Source organism: Acanthochromis polyacanthus, chromosome 8 (assembly GCF_021347895.1).
Source record: "Acanthochromis polyacanthus isolate Apoly-LR-REF ecotype Palm Island chromosome 8, KAUST_Apoly_ChrSc, whole genome shotgun sequence".
NCBI lineage: Eukaryota > Metazoa > Chordata > Actinopteri > Pomacentridae > Acanthochromis > Acanthochromis polyacanthus.
In genome coordinates this window covers 29,729,370-29,750,320 of record NC_067120.1, presented here as the reverse complement: position 1 = coordinate 29,750,320, position 20,951 = coordinate 29,729,370, and the positions used below count along the sequence as shown (strand labels likewise).

The following is a 20,951-nucleotide window of genomic DNA, read 5'->3' as shown; positions in this document are numbered from 1 at the left end:
CTCATATATGTGCGCGTGCACTCACATGTCCACGCGCGCGCGCGCGCGCACGCACACACACACACACACACACACACACACACACACACACACACACACACACACACACACACACACACACACACGCAGCAGCAGCAGCAGCAGCTCCTTTATTTCAAACAACCAATTAGATACTTACAGACATTATAGCGTCAGCAGCTCCTCCTCCTGCCATCAGGTAGAGCTGATGTTTCCTCTTCATCAGGTAGAGCTGATGTTTCCTCTTCATCAGGTAGAGCTGATGTTTCCTCTCCATCAGGTAGACCTGATGTTTCCTCTTCATCAGGTAGACCTGATGTTTCCTCTTCATCAGGTAGACCTGATCTTTCCTCTTCATCAGGCTCCCTTTCCTAAACTTTAACCTTCGCTCCAGCTGTAGTGTTCCCTAAAGTGGCAGTATTCACAGGACAAGCAACAGGCTTATTAAAACACTGAAATAGTTTCATTTAGCTTTGCTTTCTTTTTCTTATTTTTTCTCCACTGACTGATGTTGGGTCATTAGAAGTTCTAGACTCATGTCCCTCTTCTGCTAAGCCAGGGGTATTCAGCTAAAATTCAGAGAGGTCCAGTCAGCAAAGGTCCAGAACATCATAATGTCTAACTTGAGTTACTGTGATATATGCTGATGTAACCTGGTAGTTTTATTAGAGTCTGCCTGTAATCAAAAACTGACCGTCAAATAAATTCAGTACGGTTCAAAAACATTTTGACATTTATTAATAAATAACTTATATGTAACTGTATATCTTAAAATAAAGTGCAGAACTTAAAAAAAGCATGACTGAACAACCTGAATCAACTTCTATACATCTTTTATAATACCTAAATCTCATAAATGTAAACATTTGAACACTTTTACATTTTTGTCTCATATCACTCCCCTAATATCTCTGCAGCTTAATGGGAGAGCTGAGCTGCTGCTTGTTTGAGCCGTTCTCAAAACATATTTTGATTATGTTCATAGTTGAGAAAGCTGCCTTACAGCTGTATGTTGAGCCAAACATGGTCAGCATGTGACCACAGTCTGTCCTCTAGATGTATGTAATTGACTCATTTTGTATATTTGCTCTGTTACAAAAACAGGTATTCTTGCTTTTGTTTATTATTTCAACCAAACTTTTTTGCACAAAAAATAAATGAACAAAACTCTGCACATGAACCCACAGAACCAGAACAGAAACAGAACCAGACTCAGTGTTCAAACAGTATGAATGTCCTCAGAGCTGGCTGACATTCAGAAAAATCAGATGGCTGAGCTTGGATGGGCTGATACATTTCTTCTTTCAGTGAATATCTGCCGTGTTTTTGAGAAGATTCTCTCAGATGGAAGAAGTTGTCTCTCCTCCATCACCTTCACCAGGTGGGGCAGACTGAGGCCTTGTCCTGCTCCAGCTCAGTGGGTCGTCTGCTGGTTGGATGAGGGCTTCCTCTAGATATGATCCTCCATTACCACATCAGCTGGAGGATTTCTCCTGAATCATCTCCTGTAGCTCTTCCATCAAAGAGCCTCCACACAGCAGAAGTTTGAGGTTCCTCCTCCACTTGGTCCTCTAATGGTGGAGGTGTCAGACTGCTGCTCATATTCTCTGAAGTGTCTCATCAACAGCTCTGTTGTCACTGAAGGCAAGCTTCTTTAATCTAGGATCCAGTAACATGTTTTCTGCTAGGACAGTGTTAAACTCCATACTCCATTAAATACGTTAGGAGTCGGCTCTTCAGATTCACTACAAAGCATCGACTCTGAGAGTCGTATCTTTTGTGCCTTATACATCTCTAGAGGATAGACTGTGGTCACATGCTGACCATGTTTGGCTCAGCAAACAGCTGTAAGGCAGCTTTCTCAACTATGAACATAATCAAAATATGTTTTGAGAACGGCTCAAACAAGCAGCAGCTCAGCTCTCCCATTAAGCTGCAGAGATATTAGGGGAGTGATATGAGACAAAAATGTAAAAGTGTTCAAATGTTTACATTTATGAGATTTAGGTATTATAAAAGATGTATAGAAGTTGATTCAGGTTGTTCAGTCATGCTTTTTTAAGTTCTGCACTTTATTTTAAGATATACAGTTACATATAAGTTATTTATTAATAAATGTCAAAATATTTTTGAACCGTACTGAATTTATTTGACGGTCAGTTTTTGATTACAGGCAGACTCTAATAAAACTACCAGGTTACATCAGCATATATCACAGTAACTCAAGTTAGACATTATGATGTTCTGGACCTTTGCTGACTGGACCTCTCTGAATTTTAGCTGAATACCCCTGGCTTAGCAGAAGAGGGACATGAGTCTAGAACTTCTAATGACCCAACATCAGTCAGTGGAGAAAAAATAAGAAAAAAAAGCAAAGCTAAATGAAACTATTTCAGTGTTTTAATAAGCCTGTTGCTTGTCCTGTGAATACTGCCACTTTAGGGAACACTACAGCTGGAGCTAAGGTTAAAGTTTAGGAAAGGGAGCCTGATGAAGAGGAAAGATCAGGTCTACCTGATGAAGAGGAAACATCAGCTCTACCTGATGAAGAGGAAAGATCAGGTCTACCTGATGAAGAGGAAACATCAGCTCTACCTGATGAAGAGGAAACATCAGCTCTACCTGATGAAGAGGAAACATCAGCTCTACCTGATGAAGAGGAAACATCAGCTCTACCTGATGGCAGGAGGAGGAGCTGCTGACGCTATAATGTCTATAAGTATCTGATTGGTAGTTTGAAATAAAGGAGCTGCTGCTGTGTGTGTGTGTGTGTGTGTGTGTGTGTGTGTGTGTGTGTGTGTGTGTGTGTGTGTGTGTGTGTGTGCGCGCGCGCGCGTGGACATGTGAGTGCACGCGCACATATATGAGAACCTGACCTGGCTTTGGTTTATGAGGTTGGAGTATACCCAGTAGAAAAAACTAGACTACACCACTGGTTATGACTGTCATTACTGTGTACACGACTTGCTTTGATTTAGAGTTAGGGAAGTGCAGTGGGGGCAGGCAATACAATGAAAGTCAGTCTGTCTATGAATGCCAGCGCAAGAGCTTTATTGTGATGGGCAGGAGCTTGATTGTGCACTGGCAGGGTCCCAAGCCCCGCCCATCAATGAAACGGAATATTGAGTCGTATTTTCATTTTGGGGGTGAAAACGAAAAAACGAAAAAACGAACCGTTTCCTGTTTTTTTGTTTTTTGCTCAAAACGAAAAAACGAAAAAAACGGCTTGATTTTTTGTTTCTGCTTGTGTCTTTTATAGCCAGGAAACAAACGGATAAAACGTACCTTGTCCAGTTAAAATAGCAACATCTGAAGCTAAAACAAACAAATGAATACACAACAAAAATTTTATTGCAAGATGTAACTTTAAAAAAAAATCTGATTCTGATACATATTTCAAAGCCAACGTCAGTTTTATTGTCAATTCTTTAACATGTACATGACATACCAAGGGTCAAAATTACCTTACTCTCTCGTCAATACGCTACACAAAACAGGTTCAGTGATAAAATATGTGTATATATAATTTCAATTTAGAAATATATAACAAAAATAAGAAAATAGCAAAAGTAAAAAAGACTTAAAGAGGAAAAAAATACATGAATTATTCTGATGAATATCATTTAAAACTTTGATGAGTACAGGGACAAGGTACGTTTTATCCGTTTGATTCCCGGCTATAAAAGACACAAGCAGAAACAAAAAATCAAGCCGTTTTTTCATTTTTTCGTTTTGAGCAAAAAACAAAAAAGCAGGAAACGGTTCGTTTTTTCGTTTTTTCGTTTTGAACAAAAAACAAAAAAACAGGAAACGGTTCGTTTTTTCGTTTTTTCGTTTTCACCCCCAAAATGAAAATATGACTCCATATTTCGTTTCATTGGTGGGCGGGGCTTCGGAGCCTGCCAGTGCACAATAAAGCTCCTGCCCATCACAATAAAGCTCTTGTGCTGGCATTCATAGACAGACTGACTTTCATTGTATTGCCTGCCCCCACTGCACTTCCCCTAACTCTAAATCAAAGCAAGTCGTGTACACAGTAATGGCAGTCATAACCAGTGGTGTAGTCTAGTTTTTTCTAGTGTGTATACTCCAACCTCATAAACCAAAGCCAGGTCAGGTTCTCATATATGTGCGCGTGCACTCACATGTCCACACACACACACACACACACACACACACACACACACACACACACACACACACACACACACACACACACACACACACACACACACACACACACACACACACACACACACACACACACACACACACACACACACACACACACACACACACACACACGCAGCAGCAGCTCCTTTATTTCAAACTACCAATTAGATACTTATAGACATTATAGCGTCAGCAGCTCCTCCTCCTGCCATCAGGTAGACCTGATGTTTCCTCTTCATCAGGTAGAGCTGATGTTTCCTCTTCATCAGGCTCCCTTTCCTAAATGTTAACCTTAGCTCCAGCTGTAGTGTTCCCTAAAGTGGCAGTATTCACAGGACAAGCAACAGGCTTATTAAAACACTGAAATAGTTTCATTTAGCTTTGCTTTCTTATTCTTATTTTTTCTCCACTGACTGATGTTGGGTCATTAGAAGTTCTAGACTCATGTCCCTCTTCTTCTAAGCCAGGGGTATTCAGCTAAAATTCAGAGAGGTCCAGTCAGCAAAGGTCCAGAACATCATAATGTCTAACTTGAGTTACTGTGATATATGCTGATGTAACCTGGTAGTTTTATTAGAGTCTGCCTGTAATCAAAAACTGACCGTCAAATAAATTCAGTACGGTTCAAAAACATTTTGACATTTATTAATAAATAACTTTTATGTAACTGTATATCTTAGAATAAAGTGCAGAACTTAAAAAAGCATGACTGAACAACCTGAATCAACTTCTATACATCTTTAACAATACATAAATCTCATAAATGTAAACATTTGAACACTTTTACATTTTTGTCTGTCTCATATCACTCCCCTAATATCTCTGCTGCTTAATGGGAGAACTGAGCTGCTGCTTGTTTGAGCCGTTCTCAAAACATATTTTGATTATGTTCATAGTTGAGAAAGCTGCCTTACAGCTGTTTGCTGAGCCAAACATGGTCAGCATGTGACCACAGTCTGTCCTCTAGAGATGTATAAGGCACAAAAGATACGACTCTCAGAGCCGATGCTTTGTAGTAAATCTGAAGAGCCGACTCCTAACGTATTTAATGGAGTATGGAGTTTAACACTGTCCTAGCAGAAAACATGTTACTGGATCCTAGATTAAAGAAGCTTGCCTTCAGTGACAACAGAGCTGTTGATGAGAAACTTCAGAGAATAAGAGCAGCAGTCTGACACCTCCACCATTAGAGGACCAAGTGGAGGAGGAACCTCAAACTTCTGCTGTGTGGAGGCTCTTTGATGGAAGAGCTACAGGAGATGATTCAGAAGAAATCCTACAGCTGATGTGGTAATGGAGGATCATATCGAGAGGAAGCCCTCATCCAACCAGCAGACGACCCACTGAGCTGGAGCAGGACAAGGCCTCAGTCTGCCCCACCTGGTGAAGGTGATGGAGGAGAGACAACTTCTTCCATCTGAGAGAATCTTCTCAAAAACACGGCAGATATTCACTGAAAGAAGAAATGTATCAGCCCATCCAAGCTCAGCCATCTGATTTTTCTGAATGTCAGCCTGCTCTGAGGACATTTATACTGTTCGAATACTGAGTCTGGTTCTGTTTCTGTTCTGGTTCTGTGGGTTCATGTGCAGAGTTTTGTTCATTTATTTTTTGTGCAAAAAAGTTTGGTTGAAATAATAAACAAAAGCAAGAATACCTGTTTTTGTAACAGAGCAAATGTACAAAATGAGTGAATTATAAGGCTTCTCATAAAAACACTGAATGAAAAAGAGTTTGTCAAAACACAAATGATTCATATTTGCCAGGTTAGGCAAAAACATGAGGCTACAAAGAATAATAAATTAGGAGCCGTTTGGGAGCCGAAAGAACCGGCTTTTCTTTGGAAGCAGTGCCAAAAGCTCTCTGAAAAGAGCTGAACTTCCATCACTACAGTCCTCTCTGTCCCTCATCTCTCAGCTGCTTTTTGAAGGCAGAGCTGCGATGCGATTCAGCGACGTCATTAGCTGAGTAGCGTCACGTGGGATGCCTGAACTCGTACATAATTGGTCTGTGCGTTTCTGAGCCGATAGACCAATGATAAACACTGGAAAGCTGCACCCTGCACCGGTAAAATAGAAGCGACTTGTCAAATTTACACCCGTATAGACGGCGTCTGGGTCCGGATCCGGACCGCGGTCGGCCTTTAGTGAGCCCTGTTCTCAGCCAGACACCTTCCCCTGTCCCATACAGCTTCACCGCTTCCTGACACAGAGAAAAGTGAACGTTATGTCAAAAAAACATACTAATACATGTGTTTGCGCATTTTTAAGTGGTTATATGGAAATTCGGGACCTTTTCTAGTGGGTATAAGGCGTATACCTGCGTGTTTACACCCCTGGGTATACGTATCTTTGCGCATTTTTAAGTGGGTAAACAGAAATTTGGAAAATTTTCTAGTGGTGGGGTGTATACCTGCGTATCACGTAGACTACATCACTGATCATAGCTACATGTATGACGTTTGCAGCAAAAATAAAAATAAAAATAAAAAACGCGTGGAAATCATTTTAATTTTCAGAGTTAAGATGGATTAAATGCGCTGTCAAACAGCGCTGAGTGGAGCGGCTGACCGGACCAAGACGGCGGCCGTATTTCTCGCTGCACAATACCCCGAGCAGCGTTGACCTGACCTGGCTTTGGTTTATGAGGTTGGAGTATACACACTAGAAAAAACTAGACTACACCACTGGTTATGACTGTCATTACTGTGTACACGACTTGCTTTGATTTAGAGTTAGGGGAAGTGCAGTGGGGGCAGGCAATACAATGAAAGTCAGTCTGTCTATGAATGCCAGCGCAAGAGCTTTATTGTGATGGGCAGGAGCTTTATTGTGCACTGGCAGGCTCCGAAGCCCCGCCCACCAATGAAACGAAATATGGAGTCATATTTTCATTTTGGGGGTGAAAACGAAAAAACGAAAAAACGAACCGTTTCCTGCTTTTTTTGTTTTTTGCTCAAAACGAAAAAATGAAAAAACGGCTTGATTTTTTGTTTCTGCTTGTGTCTTTTATAGCCGGGAATCAAACGGATAAAACGTACCTTGTCCGTACAGTCTCAGTGCTGTGGTGTGGTCGAAATCCAGACTGAAATGTGTTAAAAAGATTGTTTTGCATCATAAAAGCATGAATTTGCTGGAAGACAACCCTTTCAATGATTTCCCCCCAAAATGGCAGATTTGATATCGGCCTATAGTTAGTACTTGTTGTGGCATCCAGATTCGATTTTTTTTAGAAGAGGTTCTATTACTGCAGTTTTCAAAGCCTTGGGAAACTGGCCTGCTTGAAAAGAGGTATTTATTATATGCAGTATGCCTGGAGCTATGCATAATAATAATAATAATAATAATAATAATGTTCTACTGTTTTACACTGTGCTATATTTTTATACTTATATATTTTATTATGATTTTATAATAAAAACTGAAAACTTTGCTGTAGACTGAAAACATTTGGGTTTGACATCAAACAATATGAGACAAGAGATCAACATTTCAGCTTTTTCCCCCAGGTATTTACAGCTGCATCTCACAGATGCTGCACTAACACATGCACACAGATCTATTTAACTTTTTATTATTCCATTTACACAGTTTTATTATGTGTAGGTGTTTCTGGACATTGCTTCTTTCTGCTGAATCTTTATCTGCAGACCTGTTACAAACCTTGTGTGCTCAGAAAATGGACTCCTCAAGCTAGTGAAGCTCTAAGGGACTGCTTTGAATCAACAGACTGGAATGTGCTCCTGGAAACAGATGAGGATAGTATGAACATTGACAGACAGGTTGATTGTTTTACTGAATACATCAACTTCTGTAGAGACACAGTCATACCTGCAAAGACTGTTAGCTGTTTCCACAATAACAAACCATGGATCACAAGCGACATAAAGGCAATCCTCAACCAGAAAAAAACAAGCTTTTAGAGATGGTGACAAAGAACGGCTCAAAGAAGTGCAACATGAGTTGAAGAGGAAACTGAAAGTGGCAAAGATGGAATACAAAAAGAAGATAGAAAGGAATTTTCAACACAGTAACATCCGTGATGTGTGGAGAGGAATCAATACCATCTCTGGACACAACAATAAAAAGAGGAGGGAGCCATTAGTGGGTGATGTAGAAAGAGCTGATGAACTCAACTTGTTCTTCAACAGATTTGACACTGTGGACACACCTACTTCCACTGCTACTCCTCCTTCTCCTCAACATATGGAAATCCCCACTATAGCTCCTCCTTCCTCTCCTCCGTCTCCTACACACGTCTCCACAGCTGCAGCCACTTCTGTTCCAGCACCTGTATCCGTCTCTGTCACAGAGACAGGGGTGATGTTGGAGCTTCAGAGACTTTGCTCTGGGAAGGCAGCTGGCCCAGATGGTGTATGTCCAAGACTGCTTAAAGACTGTGCTGCACAACTGTGTCAACCTCTCCACAGGATCTTCAACCTGAGTCTACAGCTGGGGCGGGTGCCTGCTCTATGGAAAACATCCTGTATCGTACCGGTACCAAAAATCAAATGTCCGGCTGAACTAAATGACTACAGACCTATTGCTCTAACCTCACACATCATGAAAACTCTGGAGCGGCTGGTTTTACGTCTACTGAGGCTTGAGGTCAAAGACAAACTCGATTCCTTGCAGTTTGCTTACAAAGAACACATTGGAGTGGATGATGCCATCCTCTTCATGCTTCACCGTGCCCTGTCTCATCTGGAGGAACCTGGAGTTTATGTGAGAATCATGTTCTTTGATTTTTCAAATGCATTCAACTCCATCTAACCCACCATCCTCAAAGACAAGCTCACAGGAAGAGGCAGTAAGTGGGGTTTATGAGATCTCTTCTCTGCTGAAACCACATGATATCAGTTTTGCTGCCATGACAAAATGTAAAATATCTGCTCTCTTAGCTGTAGTATTTAGGTTTCATTTGCTCTCTTTTGCTATGATAATTGAGATACAATTTAATTTCTCTTAACCCCATAAAACCCAAATATGGATAAAAAAATTGCAAAAAAAAAAAAGATATATTACAATGGGTTTCACAGGGTTGAAACTTGTTTTTGCTTTATTTTACTTTAAGGATTTAATTTTTCTGTATTTTCAGGACAGACATCACATTTGTGAACTGCTTTTTAAATTATGCAGATATATTACTAAAACACATTTTTTCCATGTATAATCAACTTTAAAACATATTTTTGATTTATTTTCCAGTCTTTTTGTCTCAAATCATTCAGATCTAGTGTTCAGGTCTGAGAAACATCACATTGCACATTTCTTTTTAAGTTATCTAGAAATTATAGTCAAAACTACTCTTTACTGTATAATCAACTTAAATACTTGTCTTTAAAGATTTAATTTTTCAGTGTATTCAGGGCTGAAATACATCACATTTGCACATTCCTTTTAAAGTTATGTTGAGATATTACTAGAAACAACTTATGTATAATTGACATAACCCTGTAAAACCCAAATAGAGGAAAAAAAATTATATATATATATATATATATATATATATATGTCAGGGTAGAGACTGCGATTTGGTGGAATTGTAATCTCTACCAGTAGAGATGGAACTTTAAATCTGACCCCTGCCCTGACCCCTGACCCTAACCTTAAAAGTCTAACCTTAGCCCTGACAAATCTCTACTGGTAGAATTGTACCAAATCGCAGTCTCTACCCTGACATATATATATGCACAGTTAACAATTTCCACCTAAAAGAAAGTCGATGAGGTCAGTGTACAGCATAGTGAGCTGCATCTAAGAACTGAATTTGTAGAAATATTTTGTGTTGATGTTACATTCAGCTTAAAATTGGCATTCTGGGGAGATAGATAAAGCTTGCTTCATTACTGTATATTTTTGCCCTGTTTACAATCTAAACCTGCTGTGACAACACTTATGTGGGGAAAACGAACGTCACGACAGGAATAACAAGGATCTGGGCGATTTTTAACGTTTATTTTTGCTGCCAACAGCACCGGCGTGGTCGTCAGTGCTCCTCCATCTGTGCCAGCCTCCTGCTGCCTGCCTTGGCCACGGTGATGAGGATGATGAGGAAGAAGCCCACAGTCCAGACACCTGCTACAGGCAGCACCACCGTCGTCAGTATGCCTGAAAGAAATGTGATGTTGTCAGAAACAGTGGGAGTCTTCAGTGAGGCCTACGGGGAAAACTGGGAAATAGAAGGTCTAATAAGAACAGCAGCTTCCTGCTTGTAGAGTAAAGAAAGAGTGAAAAAGAAGTTTACTGGATTGAGGTCTGTTTGGCATTTCGATCCTGATGGGTCCATATGACAGGAGGCCTTGGCTGGGATCGGCTCTCACTGCTTCCCTCTTACTGATTGAATTACAGTTCTGTAAAGGAAATGCCTCAACTTAGAGCAAATACACTAAACACCCTTAAATGTTTTTGTGGAGATTAAGCAAAATGCTGTACAACAATCCGATTATTTCCTTCAAGACTTGACCAATACATAAATAAATATGGTGCCTAATTTCAATTTCTCCAAACTACAACGTGTGAAATGGGAGAGGAAGTCGGAGCTCACAGCTGCGCAGGACTTGAGGTCGTCTGGCTCACACAGCTGCACGGTGCAGTGGAGATAAAGGTCATGAGGCGATGACGTGAAGCGAAACATGTCGAAGCTGTAGCGGACGGTGGAGCTTTCTCCGTTGTGTCCAGACTGTCCGTCGGTCGCGTTGAGGAAGGAGACAGTTTGGTCGCTGACACACCTGGAATGGAAGAGAAGGGAGGATTGGAGCTCGCAGTCGCCAAGAAAAAAACTAGCCGTCAATGTGAAGAGATGTTCTGACCCGCTCAGAATCAGATTGTGAACTGATCCCTCTTTGGTGTGTGGCTCAGCAAACTGTGTGGCCCAGCACTCATTCACCCGAAGCAGGAAGAAATCTGCAGGCTCCGTCACCGTCACCTCAACGAACACCTGCACCACATGAAAACAGTTTAACGACAATTCCAGTTGACATGCCAAAAATAAAAATTCCTATTCTTCTTTGTTCTGTTTCGTGGCTTAAATCTAAATTTATTAGAATCAGAAATACTTCACTGATCCCAGAGAGGAAACTGCTTATGTTACAGTTAAGACAAGATGAGCCTTTTTTAATCCTGCAGTGGGGATATTTCCATTGCTCCAGTAACAAAGATAGTACAAACATTTACAAAATAATTTATAATAAACCAGGATATACACAAGTATTTTTTGCAGAAATAACATTATTGCACGTTAGTGGTACTACACAGATTCCTTCATGAATTAAATATTGACAAGGATTATTGCACAGATTACTATCTACATTTTACAGGTACTATTTTACCATTTGAAAGTTTGGGGTCACCCAGACAATTTCATGTTTTCCATGAAAACTCATTTTTATCCATGTGCTAACATAACTGCTCAAGGGTTTTCTAATCGTCAATTAGCCTTTCAACACCAGTAGCTAGCAGAATGTAGCAACTGAACACAGGAATGATGGTTGCTGGAAATGTTCCTCTGTACTCTATGTAGATATTCCATTAAAAATCCTTTACCACATTACCAATGTCTAGGCTGTATATCGTATTCATTCAATGGTATCTTCATGGAAACAAACTGCTTTTCTTTCAAAAAATAATTACATTTTTAAGCGACTCCAAACTTTTGAATGGTAGTGTGCACAAGTATTAAAGTACCAACGCAGGGTAATGGAAGGATTCAATGTCTAAAAAAATAATATTGCACAGAGTATTTTAAATCCAGGTCTATTGTATCGAGAGATGTATGACAGTTTTTCAGTGAGCAGTTACTCTCACAAATGTAAGCAGTACAAAAAAAATGTATAGATAAACTTATGTATAAAAATGTGTCCTGAAAATATAAACCAAAGTAGAAAAAGCGTAAGCCTATAATGTAAAGAATGTAAGTAAACACTGCGTTTTTTTTAATCCTCCACAGTGCTTCCATACTTTGACAGTATTTATGGCTAAGGAAGAGCCCGAATAAGACCTTAAAGATCTAAATTTTACAAGACAAGTATCAAATTATCAATGAGAGATTGTGTAGTATCAATCTTCAAATGTTCCTGCTTCAGTGGCCTTTAACAATCAGAATCCTTTACTGTAGCTGACTTTGTTTTGCCTATTGTATCCTAAATAAAACCCTTTCAGTGTCGAATTCTTATTTTTTTAAAGCTTTTAATTGTCACAATTTTCTCTTGTAGGCTTAAAATTGTACTACTGTCATGATAAATTCTAAGAAAAAAGCATTTGTACCTGAAAACTAGACTTTCAGACATGTTGCTTTAACCCTGTGATGCACAAGATGGGTCAAAATGATCCATAATCAATGGAAAATGGGTATCTATTGACCCATGTTGTATATCAAAGAGTTAACAAATCCAGATGCATGTTTAACAGCTTTAAGGAACCAGATCCAGATTTGCATCAAAATCTCAATATTCTCACAAAGCACAGAGTTTTGTTCAGCGAATGACCAAATCCTATCCTACCTTATCTCTGAGTTCGATGGTCGGAGCGCTGGTGTAGGCTTTGGTGTAAGTGTGGTCTTTGTACAACATCATCTGTATGGTGGCATCAAGTTCATCCACTCGCATCACCATCTCGCTGAGGACAGGCAAGAAAGAAAAGTAGGTTATGAGTGTGCTGCTTAAAAACACCCAAATAATGTTATTTGTATATAAGGAGAGAAATCACGTGTAATTTCATGATATAATGACAATAGAACTGATTCTGATTCTGGGTGTGCTTTGGCACTAAAATGAGTATATAACACATTGAAAAGTTCCTTCAATATCAGATTTTTTCTTACCTTGAAAAGGGGATAACAGGAAAAGACAGACTGACTCTTCTGACGTATGGATAGATGCATGTGAAGTCCATCTTAATCACTGGATCTCTGATGATGTTTCCAGAAACCTGAGGGTCGGACATTAGACTCAGGGAGTATGAGATGTGGGTAACATTTTTCTGTATGGAAAGAACCCAAGAATTAGCTACACTGCAAGACAACATGAGCCCTTCTTTAGGCTTTCAGAGGCATTTAAAGTAGAAGATTCTGCAGTTGTACCTCCAGCGGTTTGCCTCCACAGGTGAGGTATTGGTCTCTGGATATCCTGGACATGTAGTACGGCACTCCGTCGATGACCATCCTCTGAGCGCGACAAGATTTGTTGGGCAAGTGGAGGGACTCCAGTGGCACATTGTGATACTTGAAAAAGTCTTCTATCGCTCTGATTGCTATGTAGTCTTTGCTGCACATCACTTTAATGTGTGCATCTGTAGGAGGAAAAAAAGTGTTGAAATCATTATTTTTCCATGTATTTGTGACTCATCTGAGCTTAAGATCAGCAGGGTCAACCTGGAATTGGATGCACTAAAGACATACATGTGACATTTAAAAACCTGTGAAAAAAATTGCTGCTAGTGAGGAAAACTGGGTGCAACGAGTTTGAAAGATGTGGGCATTTAGAGGGCAGGGAGGCTCAAAGAAAATGAAGCCACAGTATTGATTGCATTAAGGGAAATAGGATGCAATGTTTATGAAATCTGACCCTGACCAGGATACCGGGATTAAAAACCTGTATTGTTGAGTATTATTTTTTAAGCTGCATCTCCAGTAATGCAGCTTCCTCCTGAGACCCAACCCATTCATTTATGTCCTCTGTAATAGACATTTGTTATTTTTAATTTATATTTGTTGACTAACTTGAGCTACCCTACTAAATCCTGATGCGCTCAGTAGAGGACATCCTGGACTTTCCAATGATATCTCGTGTGATTGGATGGGACAAAAATGAGACTGCCAGGAAAACAGAAAAGTTAAATCAAATATTGTTAAAAGATTGTTGTTTTATCTTTGGTAATCATATATGTTCTTGTTTATGAACAAGTCAGGAATTATAAATTGGATTAAGAGTTCAGTTAAACTTTCAGGAAAAACAATAGCCCCTTTATGAATGTCAACTGCAATGGACAGGAGAATGTTTTAATGGGGTTGGCTAATAGCTAACTAGCATGCTAGCACTCTGTTTACATTTAAATTTCTTCCCCAAAACACATTTCTTTGTGGGGCAATAAACACATTGAATGTACTTTTTATGTAAAGTAATTCATCTGTAACTATGTTTCATTCAACCTCTTGAATTTCACAGTATTATTATTAAATTTAGCCTCTTAAAAGTTTAGTGAGAAAATGAATTGACAATCTTGTTTTCTTGTCAGCATAGTTTGATTTCAGTGTTTTTTTCCCAGTAAAATTGTTCCGTTGTCCACCACAGTCTACATGCTGTAAAATCTAACATAAAATGATTTTCTTGAATGAAATTCTAAATCGTGGGTTGTTATCTTAGCTCCAAGAAAGGCAGGAAACCACAACAAAAGTTCATTTAAAAGATGCTGTTTTCCCCTCAGTTCTCAGGAGGATATTGAATGCACCCTTAAAGCATGTTGAGAGTAGTGACATGCACCGCATCAACCACCTTCTGCATTATTATTTTTTTTTTTTTGCATCGAAGGCTTCATACTGCAGCAGGACAATGAGAACTTAAAAACCCCAAAGAAAAACGAAAAAAAAAGAACCTTACTGACCCTTGAAGCCAGGGGTGTCAAACATGAGGCCTACGGGCCAAAAGCGGCCCTCCTGAGGGTCCAATCTGGTCCTCAAAGTGTAAAAATTCCAGAGAAGACATTCACTGCAGATTGCAAATTTGTAAAAGTATACATTTAAAACAATCTCTTGAGCATGACAAGTTGTTTTGATCATAAAATAAAATACTAGATTGGTCATTGTTCTTTTGTCATTTTGTGTCTCATTTTTGAAATTTTTTTCTTGTTTTTGTTGTTTTTGTCTTTTTTCGTCTGATTTTTGTCATTTGTCTCATGTTTTCACGGCTTTGTTTCTGATTTTTGTCATTTTGTGGTTTGCGTTTTTCCTTTTTTTGTGTATGACTTTTGTCGTTTCGTTTCTCGCTTTTGTCTATTTTTGTCATTTGTCCTTTTTTGTCTCTTTATGCTCCGTTTCCTGTCATCTCATTTTTGGTCATTTGGTTTCTTGCTTTTGTCATTTTGGGTCTCATTTTTGTACTATTTTGTCTTGTTTTTGTTGTTTTGATCAAAAAGTAAGATACTACATCATTCAGTTGCAGATGACTAAATGTAGTGTTCCTTTGTGGACACTCTGTGATCTTTAAGTTGTAATGTGTAAATGATAAATTGAGCCATAATATTGCTGAAATTGAATTTATTTTTCTTAAGAAATTTCAGTTTGTTCATAAAATTCTGTAACAAGATAATTCCTTAAATGATGAGTTTGATGCCCCTGCTTTAAGATATTTGGAACTCAATCAGAACCTGCTGAGTTAATGTAAGTTATCAGGATTCGCACAAAATCAACTGCTGCTGTCATTAAAGCAAAAGGGGGGCAATGTGTTCTGAAATTCAAGAACAATTTTCTCAGATCTGAAATAGTAGAACTTATATCATCAATGGTGCTAAAACAACTGAAGCAAATGCAACTCATGGATTGCTACTGTGAGTTAAACAACATTTATATTCATATATTTGGCATAGCCTAAATCATCTACTTTTTTTAATCAGTGCCATATTTTGATCTGTAAAGCAGCAAAAACATCCAATGTTTGCATACTTTTCTGTACATCAGGAGATTCAGTAACAGATTCAGTCTCTTGTGACAAACTGGTGTTTTCCAGAAAGAAAGAAAAAAAGAAAATCTGACACCTACTTTTGTCACATCGGTCATCATAAAAGCCGGTGGCACATTTGCAGCTTCTCTGGTCTTTAGACAGAACACATCTGGTGCGGTCAGTACAATGCTCCACACTGCAGATTCCTACAAAAACACAAGAAAAGAAAAAAACACTTTTAAACGAGCCAATTTACACTTCTGACATCGTATTTAAGTATTTTAGGAATTCTTACCTTCAACCCTGTGGCTCATAAAGTCGAGGAAAAGCAGCAGGAACAGGCTCAGCTGATTTGAAGAAGGAATATTTCCACTTTTACTCGGTTTCGGACATGATCAGTCTCCATGAAAGCCACACAAACAACCATTTCGCTGATTTTTTTTTTTATTACACTAAAGCGAAATAAAGCGCTTTAAAGTTTAGTCCACACCCACCTTCAAGCTGATAAGGACCATTGTAGTAAAATCTATATTGATTTATCCCGGTTTTAATGTGATATTTGCAGTTAAATGGGACTCTCTTCTGTGTTACTGTCGCTTTCAACACCTGTTGCTCTGCAATTAGAAACAGCTGATGTGTTTTAGTCGCTGTGGGTTGATGCTCGTTAGAAGCCTGGATGAGATATTTATGCATTCAGATGTGCTTTAATGGGATTTTAAGCGTGTTAAAGGTGAAATAAAACTATTTATGTCTGAAACATTAGATATTTTCTTATAGTCTCGTGTCATTTCTGAACATCTGGGGCTACCACAAGCAGAACAAATGTAAAATTCTGCTTTGTTTTGATATTATTTTCGATTTAACCCTGTAAGACCCATATATAGGAAAGAAATGAGAAATTATCTATCTATCTAGAAAGTAGCAAAAAATAAAATAAAACTAAAAATATATATAATAACAGTAATATTTAAACCCTATACACACACACACACACACACACACACACACACACACACACACACATATATATATATATATAATTTTATTTTATTTTATTTTAACATTTTTATTTTAAGGATTTCCATTAAAGACTGGCCATAAAATAAAATAAATACCTTATTATATAGACATGCCTCACATCCACTTTTAGGACCATTTATGTGAGTCATTTATGAATATAAAACAAGCTCAAATATCAAGGAGTCTCCACTAGATGTCACTATTGTCAGCTCAGAGTGTTTCTGTACTGTTTAAAACTCATGCCAATATAATTTACTATTCGTGTCAGTTACACTGGTCATTGATTAAACCCATTAAATGTAATTTCTGTGTCCTAAAGTCCCATTTTTATTTTTTTTTCAACAAGAATAATCCCTTCCTGCGTTAAAATGCCTTCGATGTCACTCTACACTGTTGCTTTCTTAACAATATGTAAATCTATGAAGTCCCACCTCTTTCTCCATCCAACCCTCCACCACATGCAGCAGCTCGAGCACACTGGCTCACCTACAGCTCTGCTCAAACACTGTGAAACTGTAAGCGTATATCACATATGTAGATGTATGCACACACACTTCTATGCATAAACATAACACGCATGATTGCAACGCAATGTTCGCTGCAGTTTAAAGTCAATTTCTTTAATCCTCATTTTTTATGATTTTTGTTTGAAGTCATGTTGCTGTAAATTGAACAGTCTTTTGAAAAAGTGACTTTGCATGTCACTGCCTGTACTGTCTGTGATAAATAAAACTCTTGAATCTAAATGTTTGAACTGGAAAGTGATTCTGAAGAAGAATATCAGTACAGAAAAACCCTCCCTTCGAACTGACAGGATTTCTTCCACAGATTTGTTGTTTATTTTTGGAGATTGTCATCGGTACAACGCAGTTTTAAGGTGGAAATCCTCATGATGTGGCTTCCAGCATATTAACAACACCATGTTGACAGTAATGACAAGGTAAAAACTGAAATATCTATTGCAATACAAACCAATTCTCATCTTTAAAATGTCTCTGATGAATCTGGAATAACACTTTGAGCCCATATTTATTTAACCAGCCAATGACACGCTGGATAGAGAAGGTTTTTAGTGTCAGCAGGTCAAAACTCTGCAATAAGACTCTGCAGTCGGAGATGACAGTGTCTTTAGGCGATGCTGTAAGTGGGTCACTGTATCGCCTACTGTGCCAACTCATCACACCCGCAGGCTGAGAGTCCATATTCTTAGACATCATCAGGCCTCTCTGCCGTTAGAACGAAGACCATCTGCTTTTGATGGGATGGATCAGAAGCAGAAAAAGCTTGCTGATCAGTGATGTCCGACTGGGATCCTCCTCTGATGGTTAAGAAACAAATAAATGGTCCACAAACCTTCATGTGGGAGGAGGTGGTAGCACAAGAGATGCTGAAATATAAACTGGATTAGCTCTTTTACTTGTTTCAGCCATGATAACACTTTATCTACATCTATGAAATACAGAAATATGATTATTTCTAAAGCAAGTTCTTTCAAGCATTGTGAGCTTTGAGCTACAGATTGTTCATTTTTAATAGTTCAAAGTGTAAATCGAATGAAAAAGTAAAACTCTCATAAGAGATTTGTTCCCATCAACTAAATGGGCTCCTGCACTGAAAAGAACGTTGTCAAGTCTTGAAAAGAAACTTTAGGAGTGTATGAACCTTCAACTGCAGAGGAAGCTCAGGCTGTAAAGAATCGACTGTTACGTAAAGTGAAAGCATAATTCAAACAAAATCTCTGCTTTTGTAATGCTAAACAGTGGTGATGTGTGAGGACAAGGACATGAGATTGTGAAGCAAAAAGAAACTCAAGGATACTGCAGTCAAAAAGTAACCAAAGCGCAGTCAGAGATGTTTCCCTGCAGATTGTAAAGCTGTGTTGCTTTACGACTGCAGCTTTACGCTGATCTCAAGCTTGAAAAGACTGAGACAAACCTGCGTCTAAAACACTGAGTTGAAGCAGATATGACTGATTTCTGTGAAGTATTTCTGTGGAAAGAAGACAATGAAACCACAATAATGCATTCATTATGCCCACTTTTGGTTAGATATGTAAAATGAAAAACATTAAAGGCATTATGGAGGATGTTTTTTTTTTTTGTTTAATTTGTCTGATTCACATAAAATGAATATACTGACCTTTAGTGGACTTGTACGTATGGTTTCTAAAAAAAAAATAAAAATAAAAAAATAACTGTGGACATGGCAGGACCTGATAAACATCAGCCAATCAAAGCGCTCGGACCGAGGCGTTTGGTTTGCTCCCTTTCCTGTCAATCAAAAATCTTCCAGCTCAGGCCGAGTTACGTAGATTACGTACGCCTTGGACTTACGTGTTTCCTGTATGTGTTGCTTTGGTATAGCTTCGTAGTTAGCTGGTGACTTGTTTTGCTCATCTTTTTTTACATAATGGCAGATAAAGATCCAGGGGGACCCAGCCGTAAAAGACAACTTCACGAGTGCTACGCAAGTTTCTGGAGGGGGGCGTTTCTTCGTAAATGTTAAGAGGGGGGAGGTTAGAGGGGGGTGAGGGAGAGGTTGTATGTGCGCATGCGCATGCGACGTTCAAAGTCGTAGGAAATTAAATCTCTTCTAATGCCTTTAAGTCTTAAACCAGGGCTGTCAAACTGAACAACATTCAGCTCAGTCTGATCTCAGGTGGACCGGACCAGTAAAATCACAGCATAACAACCTATAAAAACTAACTAGAACTCCAAATTTTTCTCTTTGTTTTTGAGCAATAAAGTACATTCTGAAAATGTTCACATTCAAGGAATTGCTTTTTTAGCAAAGCATTATGAACCTGAAATTTCTGAAGAAAATTAGGTTCAATTGCAACCATATTATCCCTTAGTTTATCATTTACAAAGGCACAAAATGTTCAGTCATCTGGAACTGAACGATGTCGTATTTTGCTTCATGATCAAAACGACAGAAAGCCAGACAAAAAAACAACAAAAATGAGACAAAATATTCCAAAAACTAGACACAAAACTACAAAAGTGAGAAAAAAAGTGACAAAAAATAGACAAACGACACAAGCAAGCCAAAAAGGAAACACACAACCACTAAAACCATACACAAAATGACACAAACATGAGACAAGCAACAAATGTCTGGCAAAAAAAGATAATAAACAACAAAAACAAGACAAACTATTTAAAAACATAAGATACAAAACAACAAAAGAACAATCAGCAACGTAGTATTTTACTTTATGATCAAAACCATTTGTCAAGGTCTAAAAATTATTTTAGATTTTTGGTTTTACAAATTTCCAATTCGCACTTAATGTCTTCTCTGTAATTTTTACACTAGAGGGCCTTATTGGACTCTGTGGAAGGCTGCTTTTGACCCGTAGGGCGCATGTTTGACACCCCTGTCTTAAACTGTCTTTCAGTCCAACATGAAGCTGAAGAACAAGATGCAAGATTTTCTAAATTGATAATATTAAAATGATGACAAATAGTTGAGTAAAGCGTATTATTGTAGGAGCTTGTACTTTCGTTTTTCCTCTTTATGCAACTTCATAACTGTATTCGACTACATATCAGAAACAAATCTTGGATTTTTTTAACTTCACTACACTTTTCTGATGGCTTTCACTACTTTTTAGATAAATTAATACAAATCATCTGTGGTCTTCAAGTTGCTTGAGATAAAAAAAAAACCAAAAAACTCTTGAACAAGCTGAAAAATAGATTCTCAAGTTCCTAAAAACTATAAATGTATAATGATCCTGTAGAACAGGACATGTAGATGTAGGTTAAACAACCAAAAAGTGTAAAACTTGCATAAATCTAAACATCTATATCATTTAATTGCTACATAAACCTCAATGTAGCAGTAATAGGAATCAAAAAAATGCCATAAATTATTCTGAAACACCGACAGGGACCATTTTTTCTGATCGTTTAAGTACATTTTGCTGAAGTGAGGTTTTGAATGCAGGACTTTCACTTGTCGAGGAGTGTTTTTAGAGTGGTGGTGCTACTTTTACTAACAAAATACTTCCTTCATCGCTGCCATTATTCATGAAAAAACATCAAATTATTAGGGTTTGGATGCCCAAAGAATCTGACCCACA

At 38.4% G+C, this 20,951-nt stretch overlaps 1 protein-coding gene across 2 annotated transcripts; it reads right to left on the bottom strand.

The window, feature by feature from the left end:
- Window positions 1-7,748: 7,748 nt before the first annotated feature.
- zpd (zona pellucida glycoprotein d) lies at window positions 7,749-20,914 on the bottom strand. Of its 2 annotated transcripts, none has more exons than XM_022218836.2 (8): window positions 15,943-20,914; window positions 13,270-13,478; window positions 13,012-13,169; window positions 12,692-12,806; window positions 11,003-11,130; window positions 10,738-10,921; window positions 10,438-10,543; window positions 7,749-10,301 (listed from the first exon to the last, which is right to left on the bottom strand). In XM_022218836.2, exons 2-8 carry the CDS (start codon window positions 13,459-13,461, stop codon window positions 10,180-10,182), a joined length of 1,005 nt encoding a protein of 334 aa, XP_022074528.1. In that variant the 5' UTR covers window positions 13,462-13,478; window positions 15,943-20,914; the 3' UTR covers window positions 7,749-10,179. The 2 variants fall into 2 exon arrangements, with proteins under 2 accessions (XP_022074528.1, XP_051808118.1); XM_051952158.1 differs by having other exon boundaries at window positions 13,012-13,118.
- Window positions 20,915-20,951: the final 37 nt, after the last annotated feature.

Bases quoted from the DNA above. Each gene is read 5' to 3' on its own strand.
- zpd (XM_022218836.2), bottom strand. From the start codon at position 13,461: ATGTGCAGCAAAGACTACATAGCAATCAGAGCGATAGAAGACTTTTTC. The intron at 10,544-10,737 runs GTGAGCTCCGAC...TTTCCTTTACAG, and splicing joins ACCTCAAGTCCTGCGCAGCT to AACTGTAATTCAATCAGTAA. The intron at 10,302-10,437 runs GTAAACTTCTTT...CATTTCTTTCAG, and splicing joins GCCAAACAGACCTCAATCCA to GCATACTGACGACGGTGGTG.